At 38.9% G+C, this 18722-nt stretch overlaps 5 protein-coding genes across 6 annotated transcripts in view; 2 read left to right on the top strand and 3 right to left on the bottom strand.

Moving 5' to 3' along the window:
* Positions 1-90: 90 nt before the first annotated feature.
* ruvbl1 (RuvB-like AAA ATPase 1) lies at positions 91-5398 on the top strand. The gene is made up of 11 exons (XM_017480556.3): positions 91-516; positions 987-1073; positions 1219-1351; positions 2821-2972; positions 3078-3167; positions 3560-3709; positions 3918-3981; positions 4110-4308; positions 4395-4497; positions 4578-4669; positions 4958-5398. The coding sequence occupies exons 1-11, from the start codon at positions 376-378 to the stop codon at positions 5115-5117; spliced, it is 1371 nt and encodes a 456-aa protein (XP_017336045.1). The 5' UTR covers positions 91-375; the 3' UTR covers positions 5118-5398.
* Positions 5399-5613: 215 nt separating this feature from the next.
* Positions 5614-6758, bottom strand: mustn1a (musculoskeletal, embryonic nuclear protein 1a). Its single transcript, XM_017480243.3, has 3 exons — positions 6477-6758; positions 6260-6392; positions 5614-5785 (listed from the first exon to the last, which is right to left on the bottom strand). Exons 1-3 carry the CDS (start codon positions 6483-6485, stop codon positions 5700-5702), a joined length of 228 nt encoding a protein of 75 aa, XP_017335732.1. The 5' UTR covers positions 6486-6758; the 3' UTR covers positions 5614-5699.
* A 320-nt stretch (positions 6759-7078) lies between these two features.
* Positions 7079-12013, bottom strand: rft1 (RFT1 homolog). The gene is made up of 13 exons (XM_017480242.3): positions 11750-12013; positions 11578-11663; positions 11371-11490; positions 10801-10990; positions 10578-10679; positions 9972-10106; positions 9631-9709; positions 9500-9550; positions 9279-9409; positions 9044-9188; positions 8738-8843; positions 8319-8568; positions 7079-8232 (listed from the first exon to the last, which is right to left on the bottom strand). The coding sequence occupies exons 1-13, from the start codon at positions 11810-11812 to the stop codon at positions 8068-8070; spliced, it is 1623 nt and encodes a 540-aa protein (XP_017335731.1). The 5' UTR covers positions 11813-12013; the 3' UTR covers positions 7079-8067.
* A 125-nt stretch (positions 12014-12138) lies between these two features.
* On the top strand, positions 12139-14254 carry c11h1orf74 (chromosome 11 C1orf74 homolog). Of its 2 annotated transcripts, XM_017479067.2 has the most exons (3): positions 12139-12413; positions 12516-12824; positions 13153-14069. In XM_017479067.2, the coding sequence occupies exon 3, from the start codon at positions 13196-13198 to the stop codon at positions 13985-13987; it is 792 nt and encodes a 263-aa protein (XP_017334556.1). In that variant the 5' UTR covers positions 12139-12413; positions 12516-12824; positions 13153-13195; the 3' UTR covers positions 13988-14069.
* Positions 14255-14838: 584 nt separating this feature from the next.
* The window catches only part of sirt4 (sirtuin 4), a 4179-nt gene continuing 295 nt past the window's right edge, over positions 14839-18722 (bottom strand). The window contains exons 2-4 of the mRNA XM_017480244.3: positions 16797-17284; positions 16221-16515; positions 14839-15529 (exon numbers count right to left, since the gene is read on the bottom strand). Of these exons, the coding sequence (XP_017335733.1) occupies positions 15377-15529; positions 16221-16515; positions 16797-17284 (936 nt within the window). The 3' untranslated portion in view covers positions 14839-15376. The remainder of the gene's footprint in view (positions 15530-16220; positions 16516-16796; positions 17285-18722) is intronic.

The raw sequence follows: 18722 nt of genomic DNA, 5'->3' as shown, positions 1-18722 counted from the left end.
AATGTCGTATGTAACTTTAGAGACGGTCCCTTAATTTCCGCATATCCGCGAATATCGAACGTCAAACCAACTTTATTCCAGTGTTGTTTCAGTACGACTCCTCAACCCTGCACTCAAAGGAGCGAATCAATTGAGCTTCCTTCCAGATAGACACTGAAATCATCCAATCGGCACAGATTTAAGAGGACTCTTGGCCAATGACCACACGGCGCACTCTAAAAGAGGCTTACCCCCAGAAATTTCCTTGGTAACCCGCTTGGAAACGAGTTTCCTCGTGTGTTTGTAATCGCGCCGATTTCAACGGCAAACGCAGGTGGCTGGGGTTCAGAGCAGGTTTACTTGCTACCGTGAAGCGTTTGGATTCGAGTTAAAGTCATGAAGATTGAGGAGGTGAAAAGCACAACGAAGACCCAGCGCATTGCGTCTCACAGCCATGTGAAAGGTCTCGGGCTAGACGAAGCCGGCAATGCTAAGCAGACTGCGTCCGGCCTTGTGGGCCAGGAGACCGCTAGAGAGGTAGCTAGCTCTGCTAACTCGCTAATGTTAGCTAACGCGGCTCAGCCAGTCTGATGAAGGAACAAACTGAAAACATCTACAACAAATACTTTTTGACATTTGTCTCAGTTTGCTTACCAAGTGTTGTTTTGTCTTAACGTTTTTATTTTTTAAACTTTAACGTAATATTGACTTTGTTGAATAGTTCTAACTTTAATAAGTAGTACACGTGAAACAGGCAGGAAAGAAGAAACCTACAGAACAGACAAATCTTCTGTTTGTTCTCTGAATCCTGCTGCTTCTCTTAACAGGTTAATGAGGAGCTGAATATTAAACTTGAGAGCATGGAGAATAAAACTGCGCTGTACTGTGATATGGAACAGAAGCAGAACACACTTAGGGAATGACCTGTGTTCCTCAGTTTAGAGATAGCTAGTTAATGTGTGTAGGCAACCTTTCTCTCTAATAACCGGTACAAATTGTTTTTCCAGGCCTGTGGCATCATTGTAGAGCTGATTCGTTTGAAAAAGATGGCTGGCCGAGCTGTCCTACTGGCAGGGCCACCTGGAACTGGAAAGGTAACACTTTTCTCCTTCTTCATGTGATGCATTAAACTGAAATCTTCTCATATTCAAATCGGTAGAAAGATTTTTCGAGAGAATATGTTGTGGGGTTGGTTGTAGAAATTATATGTGTGTTTAAACAACTATTTGTGCCAAACAGACTGCTTTAGCGTTGGCCATGGCGCAGGAGCTGGGGAATAAGGTACCGTTCTGTCCCATGGTGGGCAGTGAAGTGTATTCTTCAGAGATCAAGAAGACAGAGGTGCTGATGGAGAACTTCAGGAGAGCTATTGGTGAGGCTACACATCCATACACTAGCATAAGAGTGGGGGTTTCACTATAGATAGGTCTACACACACAACCACACAACTAACCACATATTAGACCAGGGGTACTCAAATCTACATCTTTGTGATCCACTTACCAAGTTCCCACTGAGCTGAAGGTCCACACATTAGAACGATTGAGCAAGTGTATGCTCTGTTCTTTTTTTTCTTTTTTTAAATTTTATTTAATTATAAAAAAAACTATAATATGACCTGTTATTCGAAATGATTCTCTCATCTCGTTAAGTTTTTTTGGTTCTCACCTCCGTGCTCTGTGGGTAATGTTGCTCAAAATACATGTGCTTTATTTCATAGTGACGCTTCATGTTACCACTCTTAACAATCACCACTGTCTTGTTGCAAATTAAGCAGGTAGGTTTGGTGTTTCCGTTAGAGAGAAGAAATGCATACTGATCTGTTCAGTCATCTTTAACCATGTCAAGCGTTGTTACGTTAGAACAAGATAGTGTGGAAATATACAGCATTGTCATAGTGATGTTGTTACACTGCTCTGATTGGATGTTGTTGTCACATGCCAACAGTGAAGAACAGAATGGGAGTGAAAGTACTAAAGTACTGGCTATGTTTTCGCTTGTTCATATGATTCTGTTTCAGACATTTAACAAGCTAGTTTAAAGGGCCATTCACACCAAGTTATACACGTGTGCTTACACAATCAAGTAGCCAGGTGTCAAATGACTAGCGCTGAGATTTAGGTATCGGTCCAGAAAGGACTGTCCTTCAGTCCGAATCCGGACATTGCTAACAGTTAAATAATATATTACAGCTAACTCCTGTAATAAAACTATACTGTGAGGATTGTTCTTGTGTGCATATATACATTTGCATTTTTTGTTACCCACCTGAATACTCGCATGCGCACACAGTTACCTGATACTAACAACTAACAATGGCTAGCATGTGGTAATATCTGCAAACCTACGGTGCTAAACAGTCTACTGCTGCAACAAACTGCTATTATTGACATCACAGGATTTTACCCAGTTTTTTTAATTCTTTTTTTTTTTTTTTTTTTCTTTTTTTTGAATCAGAATGTAGGAAATTCCACCCAGGACTAAATTCTGCTGTTTGCAAAAAAGTCTCTGTGACTTTCTTCAAAACTGAAAATCTGTTTCAAATTCATATAATCTGCATTCTTTTCCCACATCCCAAAAACAATCATAATAAAATTTACTTAGAAGCACATTTGTTGGTATAAAAAGACCAAAAAAATGCACTTTTTGACATTTTTCTTTAGGTTTTTTTTCTACCATGAAATTATATAAAATTACTGCACGTCTTGTTATTGTCTGTTATAATGTTTACTTCGGATAGATGATGATTTTTTTTTTTTTTTTTAAATAGTAGTGTATTCTATTACCAAATGTTTATTTATACCAGCTAAAGGATGAGTTTTATATTAATGCATAATGTAGGACTGCGAATTAAGGAGACTAAGGAAGTATATGAAGGCGAGGTGACAGAGCTGACCCCATGTGAGACGGAGAATCCAATGGGTGGCTATGGCAAAACCATCAGTCACGTCATCATCGGCCTAAAGACGGCGAAGGGCACCAAACAGCTGAAGGTATGTATAAAAATAAATAAATAAATAAAAGTCCTGCGGGAATTGGCAGTTAACGATGCGAGATGCGTCTGATGTCTAGACATGTGTTTCGTTTCTGTGACGCAGCTCGATCCCAGTATCTATGAGAGCCTACAGAAGGAGAGAGTGGAGGTTGGTGATGTCATCTACATTGAAGCTAACAGTGGAGCAGTGAAGGTAAGGACAACACACAACCTGTTGCTGTCTCTCCTGAACACTCACTGGTTTAGGGTGTTGAGGCAGTGCATGTGTATTAGACAACTAACACGAGACTTTTGTACATCATACTGTTGACATACACACCAGCAGATATTGTAGCACGAACCCACAGATTTCCAGCGCAGCCTTATACACTTCAGCACTGCAGAGATTGTAACGATTCCTTCTTAAAACGCCTGAGAACTTTGCAAATAAGCACTTGAAGCAAAACAGAGTTCATGTGTCTACTGATTATATTGCAGGGTGTCTCACCATTTCCCCAACTGCATTATTAACATATGTTCTCCGTGTCATGTTCGGAGCTGTAATCAGTCACTCTGTAATCACCCTGTGCTGTGATTGGTCCGCAGAGACAAGGGCGCTGCGACACCTTTGCAACAGAGTTTGACTTGGAGGCTGAAGAATACGTTCCCCTGCCCAAAGGAGATGTACACAAGAAGAAAGAGATTATACAAGATGTTACGCTACACGACCTGGATATAGCTAATGCACGCCCTCAGGTACACACACACACACACACACACACAATAATATAAACATGTGGTAAATGTAAATTACTTATTTTTTCTATATAAATGATGAGGCATTATTAATAACAAATTATAATGAATTTTTTAAACTTAGGTACATTGACTACTGTATTTTTGAAACCCTATAAGACTGCTGTATACGATTAAGATGTAGTGTCACATTCTGACTGTGCTTTAGGGAGGTCAGGACATCCTTTCTATGATGGGGCAGCTAATGAAAGCCAAAAAGACCGAGATCACAGGTAAGACACACGCGCACACGCACGTTTTGATGACTGATTTGAATCCAGATGCATTCCAACGTTCAAGTTTATTGAGCGGGTTTCATATTCGAGCACATGCATGTTAATATGGTATGTGTTTTTTATAGATAAGCTACGAGGGGAGATCAACAAGGTAGTGAACAGGTACATAGATCAAGGTGTAGCAGAACTCGTGCCTGGTGTTCTGTTCATCGATGAGGTTCATATGCTGGATGTTGAGTGTTTCACTTACCTGCACCGAGCTCTGGAGAGCTCCATCTCCCCAATAGTAGTGTTCGCATCCAACCGAGGAAACTGTCTCATCAGGTAGGATTCCTTTTAATTGAAGTATTATAAAGCCACTCACTAGCACGCAGTATTTTTGTGATTGCAAAATATTTTTGTTTTTTTAGAGGGACGGAGGACATTAACTCTCCTCATGGAATACCTCTTGATCTGTTGGATCGAATTATGATCATCAAAACCGTTCTGTATACTCCTCAAGAAATGAAACAGGTGAATGTGTGAAAAAACAAAGAGATAAGAACAAAGACTCTCAACTGTGCTCGTGCTAATTTCAGTCTGTTTGTCTGTAGATTATTAAGATCCGATCTCAGACAGAAGGCATAAACATCAGCGAGGAGGCTTTAAGTCACCTGGGAGAGATTGGCACTAAGACGACCCTCAGGTATAATTCCGTATCATTCGTATTAGCCAGTTGACTGATCATTAGTTAGGGGAAACTGGTGGAATATTTATAATCGTTAACAGGATTTCTTTTAGAATTTAGTAGGTTTTTGTTATCTGTACTGGAACAGTATACTATTTATTCACCCCTATTCCTACTTCCTACTTCTTTAATAGGTCATAGTTTTATGTCATCATAACACTCAAAACAGTTTATAATGTACTTAAAGCACTGAATTATTTTTGCGAACCATTGTGTGTGTGTGTGTGTGTGTGTGTGTGTGTGTAGGTATGCTGCACAGCTTTTAACTCCTGCCAGTTTGCTGGCGCGAGTTCAGGGGAAAGAAGTTGTAGAAAGAGAACAAGTGGAAGAAATTAATGAGCTCTTTTATGACGCCAAGTCTTCTGCAAAGATCCTTCAGGACCAGCACACCAAATTCATGAAGTAACTCCCTCTCACTCAGCACTCGCTTGTTTTCTGTTTCACTGGCCCCACAGTTCTTAAACACTTCAGGTAAAATGATGTGCAGGACAGCAAAGCCACAACAACCACAGTACATCTAATAAAAGATTACTACAAATGGGAATAAGAATTGTTAAATAAGAATAATATTGTCCTTCCAGAGAGTTTTCTTTACCTTACTTGTATGTCCATAGTTTTTGCCTGATCATTTTTTGTCTTTTTGTTCATGTTTTTGTTTTCCAGAAAAATAAATTTTAAGAATTTAAATGAATAATGTATGTCCTCCTTTTTTCATATTTTGTTTCACATCTGGTGCTACACCTCACCTTCTGGTTCAGTATTCAACCACAGTGTAGGAAATTCTTGCAAAACTGAATAGGTTATGCTGTAGTTATGTAAAGAGACACACAAATATATTTTTAAAAAAGCATTGGTCCTACAAAAGTTGCCTGAAATCACATCATGTAAAACTTTCAGAAAAGTTGTTTCAACCATTTTTATTCAACCTTCTATTTCAGTACTTACAATACAGATTTTGAAAGTAAGTAAATCTGAATGATTTCCCATGTTACTTTTTCCTGGGTTTGTTGAAGACGGTCTCTCCTCCTGATCGAACTGTACTGAACACTGATGGAGCGACTTTCCCCTCACGTTCTGCATGGCAGGAGATAAATACAAGTTAATAGCTGCTGAAGGCTGGATGACTTTAACAACGTTCTACAGAAGTCTAAATTACAAATGGGCTGAATGTTCACCATCACATATGTAACATGAGTTAATTTACATTTCTGTAACGTTTAGCTTTCACTAGTCCTGTAAACACAAGATTCTGTGATGAGAATGAGTGCTCTATCACTGAGGTGGAGGAGTCGCTAGAGACTAATTCGTAAACACATTTGTCTCTCCACAGGGAGTATTTGTGTGTCTGTGTGCCCTGGTTTTGAGACCCTCTGTTACTTTATATGGAGTGGAAACACCAGCAAACCCAAGGCATGCACACAGAGACATATTTTGCATCCTACCAAGCAAGCACTTCTGTTCTTATTCTTCTCTTTGGTCCAACACACACACACACACACACACACAGAGCCTGTGTTACTGTACTGACAGGGTCATCGCTCCACTCACCACATTCCTCCATCACTTCAAAGGTCTTACTCTTCACCGTAGTCCCAGACGCCAGCTTATCTTTTGCCTGAATCAGGTCCTCATTCCTCACTTCCGGCCTCTTTATCTTACCCTCCTCTCCCTCCTCCTGTAGCTGTAGGTGAAAAAAACAGAAATGCTACAGATCAGCAGCTGTTGATGATCAATCCATATCTCTAATAAGATCCTTTACACATACCTCAGACATGTTCAGGATCCTTCAACTGGTGCTCAAATCTAAACTTGTACTGCAGCCTCCCAGCTGTGGTTGGAGTCCTCCCTTGAACTTGATGTTTCCTTCCTTCCTTTAAACACACAAACCCCAGTGGACTATAATTGTGCTGGCCAAAGTATGAGTCAGACTGTTACTCCTCCCTTCTCTCCCAGTTCACACGGTGATGTATATGATGGCTTTTCATTCCAACAGGTTTATATGGCTGTGAAAAGAATGTTGATGTGCCTTCAGGTGTATTTTGATTAGTGCTCCTGGATCTCTTTATAACTGTGTGTGTGTGTGTGTGTGTGTGTGGACACTTTAGTTCATCGCATGTTTTTCATTTGTGCGATCTTGTTAGGTCATCAAGTGCACTCCCTTCCTCATTCCACTGAAATGACATACTGTATGTTTACACAAAACAAACTCTTTTTTAAAAGACTGACGATCTAACAGATGTGAGATATTGTCTCATCCTCATCTGCTTCTCATCACTCGTCATTAATCTGTGAGCTCAAGACATTACATCAGAGAAGTGTGAATGTGCAAATGTGCTATTAAATATGGTTAAAACAGATAACAGCTCATTGATATGAACAATTTAATTATTTTAACAAAATGTTCTAACAAAATGTCACAATTTGCTCCCAGTAATACATTGTATGGTGTAGCCCATATCTTTAATAAAGGTGCAGTTTGTAATTTGTAAGTGTTTATAAACCTGTAATAATAATTTAATGCTCAAGATACTTTAGAAAGATGACATTTGCAATATGTTGTCACTTTTCTGGCTCAAGTCCCTCAAGTCTCAAATCCCACCATCAGCAGCTTCTCAACTTCTCAGCTCAGTGCCTTTTTCTTTTAAGGTGACTTACAATTCATATGTCATTTCACCAAACTGCATGCAGGTGATTGGGAGAAAGGCAATGTCAATGTTTCCAATGGAGTTGGCATCACAGGCAGCAGCAGGCTCTAAAAATTACAAACTGCTCCTTCAATTTAGGTAATTATTACCTGAATTATAATTTATTATAAATATCCGGGACTTAGTGGAATATAATATCATCATAATTATAATAAACTGTTATTAGGTAAGAACAAAAGATGTATTATTAAAAAAATATCAACTACATTGTCATAAACCATTTATATTATTCGTTGTAATACCCACAACAGTGTCCATCTATTAAACATTTCTCAAGATAGAATGTTTTTTTGTTTTGTTTTTTAATTTCCATAATCCTGCCTTTGTAACAGATGGGATATCTTAATGTCTAAAAAGGAAAAAGTGCATTCGTATTGACTGTAAACACAAAACTGACTGTAAACACAAACTTCTTGTAAAATAGTACATTTTGTAGCATCAGATTTTAAAATAGAAATTGATGTTTTTTAATATTCCCATAATAAAACAACATACAAGTTTCTAAACACAGCAACCACCCTGAAGCAAAGAATTATAATGTGGATATTTGTGGATTATTTGCCTAGTTCTGACAGATGCCTAAATTCATCAAGGCAATACATGGTCCAGCACCAAACTGACAGGTCCCGTTGATTGTTTGATGAGGTAAGCTCATGTGTGTTTTTTGCTGTATTTGGGTAGTAGCTGAGTTCTGATGAACTGAACAAGTCTCGTTTCTGTAAGAAACACCACTATGACTACAACCAGTAAACAAACTGCTCCGATGGAGATGTGCACCAGCCTCAGCAGCCAGCCACTGTCACAACACAGTGTACGCTGAAATACAGAGAAGAAAAAATTTAATGTAATGATCTTGCATAACAGCTCTGCCCAGAATTTTATTTATTTTTTGTTAGCTTTACCTCGGAGATGGCTGTCAGGATGGAACTTATTGTGAGGACAATTAAGAGTACAGGATGTGGGCGGAGACCTGACAGAGGGGTGTGGTCACTGTGCTTGAAGTAGTGGTGTATGTAAATAAGGCTATGGATAATTCGCAAAGCCATGTTGCAACAGTTTGCTAGGATGAAGCCGACGCCCCCAAACAGCCAAGTCAGCCAATAGGAAAGCACCAGGAAGGAGGCGGATAGTCCCAGCATAACTAGGTTATACCTACAAAACAAAGAGGCCTTTAATTCAAGACATAATCCCACAAATAAATCTTTAAATATAAGAAAAAGGCTATAAGCAATTTTTATTTTGAGTGCAGTACAGGATAGATACATCAAAAAATTTAGATGGATGCTGACATGCAAGCAATATATTAAAATGACACACTAACCTGTCTACCTCCTCCTTACTCATGGCAGCAAAAACAAAACACTCTGTTACACCATTAACAGCTAAAAGCATTACGTAAAAACTGTAACAGCGTAAAAGAGAGGGACCTGAAGAAAACAAACACACACACACACATATATATAATAACATTAGATAGTAAAATGCATATGCATATCAATGGCTTTCAAAATAGTATGACTGAATCAATTAATGTTCAAATATGCCTCAGAAATGAATTTATCAGCATTCACATATATTAATAATTTTCTGCAGAATTATGGAATGGTTTATTTAATGCAAGTTTTACCTGTTCCACTGCTCAAAAGTTCCCCTCCATACATATCAAGGGCCAGGTGGGAGTAGGAGTAACCAAATGCAGTGATAATCAGACCAATCAGAAAAACCAGCTTCAGCAGGCATTCCAGTACATTAGCTGCAATAGAGACCTCCTCCTGCAGACCAGACAACATTCATCAGTCACCCAAGATCTTATATGAGTGATTAATGGACTGAAGGGCAGGTGTGTGATCAGAGGTACGAACTTGTTTCTGATGCTGTACATCACGTCCGCGCTCTAACACCTTGGCGAAGAATACATAGAAGCTCTCTTCAATAGGGAGGAAGAGAAACCGAGCCACCATCGAGCCAAGATTATTCACTATATCATACACCCCTAAATAAGAAAACAGGGATAAAGGAAATGAGTCCTACACAGAATATAAAAGGTGTTCATTTTCATTTACGTCCTGAATAACGTACTCACCCTGGTCTCCAAAATTTAGTACATTCAGAAAGGTCATCACGTAACGCTCACCTGCGAAATGAATGTGAGCAGAACATGTTCAGAATGACACAAAGCACACAAGTAGAATAGGAAATGTTTGTGTATAATACCTTCTGTGAGAATCTGTTTGAGGAAAGATTGTTTGAAGAAACTCCAAGTCAGTGTGGCGAGCTTCCAGTTAATCAGTGGCTACACACACATACACAAACACAGATTTTTGCAGAAAACCTGCCAACCATTAGCATGTTAGCATTTTTTAAATATCGCATTAAATATTCAAACCCTATATTACTGAATTTACTGAATTGTCTTCTACTATTCAGGAAAAGGGTTCTAGCATTTCATCTCTGACGTGTCCAGTGCATAGAAATAATTCTTAATTGGAAAAACAATATAGATTTTAAATGAAGTCAATTTAGGCTTATTTCAGAGGTCAGAAAATAACTGGCACCTGTCCGTTCATTCTGGTGGGCAGCAGCTCTGAGATGTGGCGCAGCGGAAAGAGCTTCTTCTCTGCTTCCTCGGAACCCAGGAAATGCATGAAGTAGGCAATGTAGCAAAGACACAAGCACCCTGCATATACACACTAAAACACAAACATTTACACAGGAGATATAAAGGTGTAAAAATAAATTTATATTGTAGAATAAAATTAGGATATTGTGGGAAAAGTAATTTTTTTCCCGTAATTTAATTCAAAAAGTGGAACTTTCATATTTTCTAGATTCATTACACATAAAGTGAAACATTTCAAGGCTTTTTAAAAAAAAAAAATCTTGTTGATTATGGCTTACAGTTCATGGAAATAAAAAATCCGGTATCTCAAAAATATCAGAATAAATAATTTATAACATAGAAATGTCGGACTCATGAACAATAACATTAGCCAATGTGAGAAAGTCCTTCGTGACCTCACAGACTATTACACGTCTTGCTGTTGGAGTGATCTTTGTTAGTCAACCACTCCTGGGAAGGGTAACAATGGTCTTAAAATTCCACCATTTTTACACAATCTGTTTAAACACACACACACACACACACACACACACACACTTACCTGGGCAGCAGAGAATATATAGAGACCCCACTGGGGAGCAGAAACCACCATCATCATGGTGACAAGACACTTTGCAATTATTGCTAGACTTTCTGCAATCACCTATTCAGAACACAAGCATGTACACAATTTACTTTGATTAGACATATGCTAATTTATTTGTAGGATAACTTTACCGACACAATAAACTATTTAGATACTTTCTTTTTTTTCTTTTTTTTACCTTTAAGCGAACAAGCATATGAGCATGAGCAAGAACCCAGAGAGGCTCAGCGAGCAACTCGGTTAGAGCAGCCATGCAGAAGAGTCCCACAGCAGGTCCATAATGTGGGACAGTGTGAGGGTCTGGAGCCTGCAGTAGCCACAGCCACACGCACACCAGTAACACACCCCAGAGACAGCCAAGTGGCAACCTGAGGAGCAAGAAGAGTGGGAGGGTCAGACTTTTCTAGAATCAATGTCAAAACGAATGAACCTCATATATATATATATATATATATATATATATATATATATATATATATATATATATAAAGACAAACTTCTTCATGTATTAATTAGGGCAGCATCCTGGTGTAGCTGGTAGTGTTGTTACCTCACAGTTCTATGATCTGCACTTTCCTATGTGTTTTCTGGTTTCTTTCCACCTCCCAAAAACATGTCAGCAGGTGGTGTGTTTGCCCTAGGTGTCTGAGGGTGTGTGTCCATTGTGCCTCACACACAGCACTCACAATTGTTGCTGTTATAGTTCCTGTTATATGTTTTATTTAATAGGACAAGGGAGTCTGCTTACGTAAGCCATAACAGGTTAATAACCTGTCTCCAATTACGCCCCGCCCCTTCTCCGCTTAGACACGCCCTCCTGAACGCCTCTCTGGACAGGAAAACCAGTGTGGAGTACAGCAGCGTCAACCTGCACCATAAACAGTGCTATGATTTTCACAACAAATATAACACCACAAAGAAATCAAGAACACGCCATAGCATAATATCAACATACCTTACGTTTACCACGCCTATTAACTCCTTGGACACGAAGCGCAGTGTGAACGCGTTCAGGAAGAAAGTAAGCACCCGGAACATAGCCTAAATAAAACATCAACCCAAAGCCACGAGTCACATTAACTCAGGTCTACCGGCATGCAGTGGTGTATACACCACTGTGTACATACCTGAAGCAGGACGTTGTACGATGCAAGAGTTGATGCACTCCTGAGTGCGTCTTCGGAGCCCATGATCCAGTTTACAACTCTCAGGTAAAGAGCCAAGAAACTTCAATTACATAAACAGCTCGTGAAAAACACGAATCATAGCAATCTTTGGTCACCAATATTTTCCAACACAGTAGGACATACACTGTTAGTCCAGTAACCACTGTCTGAATGCATAGAGAACACTTATAATACAGTAGACATGCAGGCAACATCAATGACTGTAGTTATTTGGCAAGATACGCTTTACTTCCTGGTTACGGACAACCATTTCATAATAAAAGTCACGAGACGCCTTTAGCGGAACTGAAAGGTAGTTTATAAAACATTACACAATGTAGAATTTGTCGATATAATTTGTCAGATATGAAATGCAGCCTGCGGTATAGTATTGGCTGTGTTTCTCGAACGGTATATGATACTTTTATCTTGACGTTTCGTGTGATCAAACTCAAACAGGAAATGTGCGGTGTGCAGTTGAAAAACATGACTGAATCACAAACGACGTACAAGTAAATATGTGATGAAAAAAGTATTGCTTGTAGAAAAGTTGTAGTACTGTAGTATAGAGTAGGGAGTCATGAGGGGTGAGATGAAACAGAAGTCGCCTCCATTAAATGTCCGGGTAAGTTGCATAAAAAAAATTACAACATGCAGTGTTAGTGGGGGTTTTATCTATTATTATTCTGTATGTAATTTTCATTCGTTTGTTTATTCTTCTCTTCAGTAACTGCTTTATTCTGGTCGAGGTGGTGGTGGATCCAGAGCTTGTCTCGAGAACACTGGACTAGAGGCAGGAATACACCCTGGATCCATTGCAGGACAACATGAACAAACATTCCAGATGTTTCCATGACATTTCTCGAATCGATATCGTTTCCTTTTATTGAAGATCGATTAAATCAGAGAATCGATATCCCCCCCCATCCCTAATACTTACGGAGTGTGCCAATAGTGGAGGGCACTGTATATTACAGAGAAACTGAAAAGCACAAATATGTACATGGTTTTAAATTGCTACTATACAAATGATGAGGTATTAAAACAAGCACATTAATATAAACTTGAGTTGTCTTGCAGCTGGTATTGCTGTCGGTAATTAATCAACACCTTTTGACTAATCAGATTCGAGTGTTCAACACTGCCGTAGTATGATTTTTTTTAACACAGGGTATTCTACTTTATAAAATAAAATAGACCACATGACAAGCAAAAAATATACAGTGCTAACACAAAGTATATTATCCACATGGATATTATCACTGTATTTTTGTTTGTACCATACAAGTTATGTTGTTAGTTTATGACTATGAAACAGTGATTTTTTTCTCCACTCCTAACTCAGATGTTGCCTTATCTTTCAGCTTATTTGTGTCTGTAGCCTTGCTATAGGGAGACAAAGGGAAAATGGTGGTCTCTGCAGACATTTTCATCTCAACAGCTCAGAGGTTTCTCTGTTGTGGGAAGAAGAGACAAATTCCTCATTCATCATGTCTTGATATAGCTGTGCAAATCATTGCTGTTGATCTGGGCCTTAAACCGGCTGTTCTGTATGACCTTAATGGCGCATGTGCTGAACAGATCCAGCGATATGTCAGCTCACTGCAGGAGGCTGGAGTACTGACCATAACACTCCAAATATTCTCCATCAATGGAAATTGTCTTGTTATGAACTCTAATCTGATGAAGGAACATTTGAGTGAAGTGCTTATGAAAAAGAGCCTCCTCACTGTTGATGTGTCTCCATGGATGGAGCAACCATCTCTGGTTGTCATGGATAGCAGCACCAAACAAATGGTCAAAGACATGTTGGACCTTATTACGGACAAAGAGGACCAGCATCCGTCAGTCAGTGTGGTGGGAGAGGAGCTGTATGACCGGTGGAACTTGTGCACACTTTTTGGGATTCTCCTGGGCTATCCTGCTTCATATTGGTTTAATCAAGTGCAGAGCTTTGAGAACTGCCTGAGTATGACCCCGCTGGTGGTAAATAAGGTTTGGGTTTGCTGGCCAGTATGTGATACAAAGCACAGCAGTTGTCTTTACTCATTCAGTGTCCCTGAAGTGTTGTGGGCAGAAGTCGATACCTATATAAAAAACTGGGTGGAGTGCTTGAGAAGCCGATTTTGCAAACAGACCATTTTGACTGAACTCAGTATTTCAAAGGAAACAGTCCTTTTGCCCACTGTAGCCCTGTGAGTGCTTGTGCTTTTATATGCCTGTAGTGTTCCAGGGGCTTCTTTATGTTCACCACAGCCCTGATACCCTATTATACACACACACACACACACACATTAAAGCAGACTGGCAGCTGCATTCATGATTTAGATTTTTTTTTGTTAAACGTGTCATGTGATGTCTTAACAACGCATATTCAGCCAAAGCCCCCTTTTTGGAATATTTTGCACCAAGTCATCCATTTAAAAAATATTTTCTTGTAAATAAAATGTTAGTTTTCTAATGAAAGAAATGAATATATTGGCACAGTTATATTTTTGTCTACAACACCGATTTCAATCATTTAATCACACATCTTCAGATCAAAAGGTTTTTAAGATCATGATAAACATTTCAGTCAAGCATCTCCAAACTTTTGACTGGTAGTGTATGTATGTATTTATCAAAACATACCAAACCAACCACAATATTAACTACTTTAGCTAGGTTAGCTAGCCAGTTAGCATTAGGTCTAGGTTCTGTGACTAAACTATTCCAGATAACACTTTGTTCTTTTGGCATATATCACAGGTTCAAGTTTATTCGAGCCTATTTAGTGAAATCTAACTCTCCCCAAATCCTTTTATTTATTTGTTTATTTCCATCATATTTCTTTATATTTATTCTTTCTTTTCTTTCATTGTAAATATGTTTTTTTCCATTGTGTTGACAAATTTGACCTAAACCAGAAATAGCCATTGAACAGCAGTTTACAAGTCACATTTTAAAGTTCAGAGGTACAAGCCAAAATGCATACACGTATCTTAAATATTGAGTATTACTCAACAATGAGATAATGAGCTGTATGTCAGATGTGAGACTATTCAACCACAAATGTTTAACTCTGTATTATCATATGAATCCACCACAAAGGTTATTTTATATTTAAAACAGTACTTTAACATGTATTAAAGCTAATGTCAAGTGACCCATCAGTTAGTCCTATTTAGTAGGCCAATAACCTAATTAAAAACATTCCATTACTACAGTTATAATAATAACAACAATACACATTTCTGACTTTCACTTGAGTTACCCTGAGTTAATAGAACAGTTTTAAAAAAAAGGGAGTGACAGTTATCAAGTCTTATGGGGTCTCTCTGCATTGCCACCTAAAAACCCTCCACCCTCTTCATTTTCCCTTCATTCTTTTCAATCATGTGGGTTACACTAAATGAAACCAGCTAGATCATTTAAAACATGGCTATTGCATCCAATAATAGATAATGAAGTCAGTTTTGTATTGTTTTCATCATTGCAGTGAGGTAGAGTCCAGCAGTTTTCTAGAAGTCGTCATGTAAAGCTAACGGACAAGGTGCTGAGTACCACTGAAAGTGGGGAAAATGTTGCATGCATTGGCTGTTCTTGGTCTCAGCTGGCACTGAGGATTGGGAGCACTTCTCCACATCGAGCAGTCACTTTAAGCTCAGCAAGGTGGTCAGCTCTTGTAGGACCAATGTTCAGGATGGCCACTGGGAGTCGTCTGTCACTGGCTGCTAACAGGAAGCGGTACCCAGAATACACCTGGACATAACAGTAGAGTCGCATTTGATTAAGTACCAACCATGAAGTAATGGTTATACATATATGTATATGTATGTGCATGTGTATATACACACACACACACGTACATAAAAACAGAATAAATTATCAAACAAATATAACGTGCAGATATATACATGATGCACTTAAAGAAATAACATCCTACCATGCTCTGTGATGTATAAAAATGCTGAGCATTTATGTTTGCCTTAAGACATTTAAATACTCTTATCTCTTACACTGATCATCATACTTCATTTTTTCCCCTGTGGCATGTTTTTGAAAGACTGCTCTTAATGAATACCTTGGGAGAAAGGTCTTGGTGATTTTTTTTCCACAGAAATGACCATATGAAACTTCTAGCATTTTTATTACACGTCAAAGAAGTGCAGCGTTTCAGTTGCAGTGTCACAGAGGGCAAACAGAGTCCATGAGTGCAAACTGAAGGCCTGAAGGTTTTCACTGTCAACCAAGGTGCAATCAATCAACAGTCTTTCTGCACTGCTTACAGAAGAACTTGTGAAATCTGCTTCAGGCCAATATGATAATGATGATAATACCTAGTACTGAATCAATATTTCGCTTTCTGTTAATAAAAAGGGACAAAAACAGCATTAATGTTTCATGGTATCTCCGTGTACCTGTATAATGATAAAGCACTCTTAGTGCTCACCTGCAGTGAGGATCCAGCCACAAGCACAGCATCAGCCTCAGCCAGCCTGTCATGTATAAACTGCACAGTTGCATGGTCCACCATGTCACCAAAAAACGTCACAGCAGGCTTAAGGATGCCACCGCAGGACTGGCAAGAGGGAACCCTGAATTGCAGCACCTGTTCATCTTCCAACAACACATCTCCATCCGGTGCCACCTCGCCTGGGCTTGCCTCCCAGCCAGGGTTCAATTCAGCAAAATGCTTCTGCATCTCCTCCCGTACAGTCAGCTGCCCACAGCCCATACATACCACCCTGACACACATACAGACACAAATACACACCAATGAACACTCTGCATCAAAACAGAATAAAGCCAAATAATAAAGTAGAATAAATGCGAGTTTTGAACCTTAAGCTTGGTTGAGTCAAACATATTTAATTCTAGTTACTGTTTATCCTGGAAATTTAGCAACTTTTGAAACTCATAATAACCTAATAATATTAAACATTATGTTCACTGTAATAATATAAAAATAAAAGCCTGGTCAACAGTCCATTCACTGCTAAGCAGTGAACTTTTCCACCTAGACTACCTGTGTGAACAGCCATGAAGCTCAGTCAGTCTCTGGTGTCCTGCCTTTGAATGTAAAGCATCCACGTTTTGAGTGACAAGCCAGTGAACTTTGCCTTTCTCTGCCCAATCCCTCAGGGCATAGTGAGATGAATTTGGCAGGTGGGAAGAGAAAAGCGGCCAGCCCACATAATTGCGGGCCCAGTAGCGCTGCCGAGCCTTGGAACTGTGCATGAACTCAGTGTGTTGAATTGGCCGGTGATTTGTGCGTGCAAAGAGCCCCACACGTTCTGAACGATAGTCAGGGATTCCTGACTCAGTCGATATTCCTGCTCCAGTTAACACAAAGAGACGTGAGGCTTGTGATACAAACGCCTGTAGCTGCTCCAAGGAGCACCTGTCCACTGAGCTGCTGGGTGGAACAAACTTCCACACGCTATCAGGACCTGAAGAAGCAGCACATCTTCCCACTGCCACACACTGAGGCAGGGATCGCCATGGCAGCAGCATCTGTCAAGAACACAGTTAGGGCAAACGTTAATAAAATATCAATGGAAATCAGTGAGAGTAGCCACTGTTAACTGACATTGATTTGTACAACTTGTTTATCAAATTTTGGCTTGTTGTAGGTCTGCAGGTACTTCATTTTTAAACTGTACATGGATTTAGAGTGGCCAGAAATGTTCAAATTGTTCAAAATAATAGCCACACATCAGATATGAAAAGATTTCTAGAGGTAGTATATCCACCTTTCTATAGACCACACCATCAGTAAGACTAATTTTATCCTTATGCTATCAGTAAAACAGAGATCTCTTCAAGCTCTCACAGCAAGTGTGAATGTGTTTGTAGTATGCAAACAAACAACTAACGCCACCAAAATTGAAGAACAATCCCATAATGCAGAATGATGACGATTTCTAAGGCTTACAGGAGTAAACATGGACTAATTTAATCATAGTATATAGTGGTAATGGATATCTATCTGACAGATATACACAGACATGTGGTTATTCATGGTAACAAAGCACAGAAATAAAGCACCTTGCTTTTCATATAAAACATTTGTAATTGTAAATGGGAAAGCATGGAATAGCAGTTCTGGTGTCTTGATGTCTATGCAGACACCTGGTGTAAAGTAGACTTAAATGGACCAAATAGAGCAGAGTAGGTGTGTAGGAATAGTCAAGTTTGGTTAGGGGCAGTGGTGGCTCAGTGGTTAAGGCTTGAGCTACAGCTCAGAAGGTTGTGAGTTCAAATTCCAACATGTCATGCTGTTGAGTCCTTGAGCAAGACCCTTAACTCTCATCTGTTTAGTTGTATCTTCTGAACAGATGTGGAGAAAAACATCAGCCAAATGAGCAAATGTACTTTTGAGGAACACAATGAGGTTTCCTCTCAGCAAGCCTGATTACTGCAGTCTCAAAAGGGCTTCATGTGAGAAAAAGACTTTGTTTTTGTCGCAGTGTGCCACATGTATGTCTCCAGAACTGGTTTGGGCACATACTACAACAATTTATAAACCATTATAAACAATATGTTCCTATTCCAGCTATAATATGAACTATTTTTTATAATAAATAAATAAATAAATAAAATTACTACAAAGGCATCTGTGATCACATTTTCAATCAAAAAAAGAAATATTTTTTTGTTTATTGTTCATTTTGACAATAAATAAACAAACAAACAAACAAATAAAAGAGAGGCATAAATTAGTTTACAACATTGTTGTTGTGTGTTTTATTAACTTAAATAAACAGAAAGCACATAACCAGTAGGTTTTTTTTAATGATCAGAAGTGGGGTATTCCCTAATCAGAAAAAAAGACCTATATATTTGTAAAAGTCCTTAACAACAGTATTGTTTCTTTATTCTTTATTATTAATGTCCAGACTCACACACAACCCAAATGTACAACCAGAACATTGTCATTTCCATTACTCCT

The sequence above is a fragment of the Ictalurus punctatus genome, chromosome 11 (assembly GCF_001660625.3).
Source record: "Ictalurus punctatus breed USDA103 chromosome 11, Coco_2.0, whole genome shotgun sequence".
NCBI classification, from domain to species: Eukaryota; Metazoa; Chordata; class Actinopteri; order Siluriformes; family Ictaluridae; genus Ictalurus; species Ictalurus punctatus.
The sequence above is the reverse complement of the archived record's forward strand: the minus strand, read 5'-3'. Positions and strand labels throughout refer to the sequence as shown.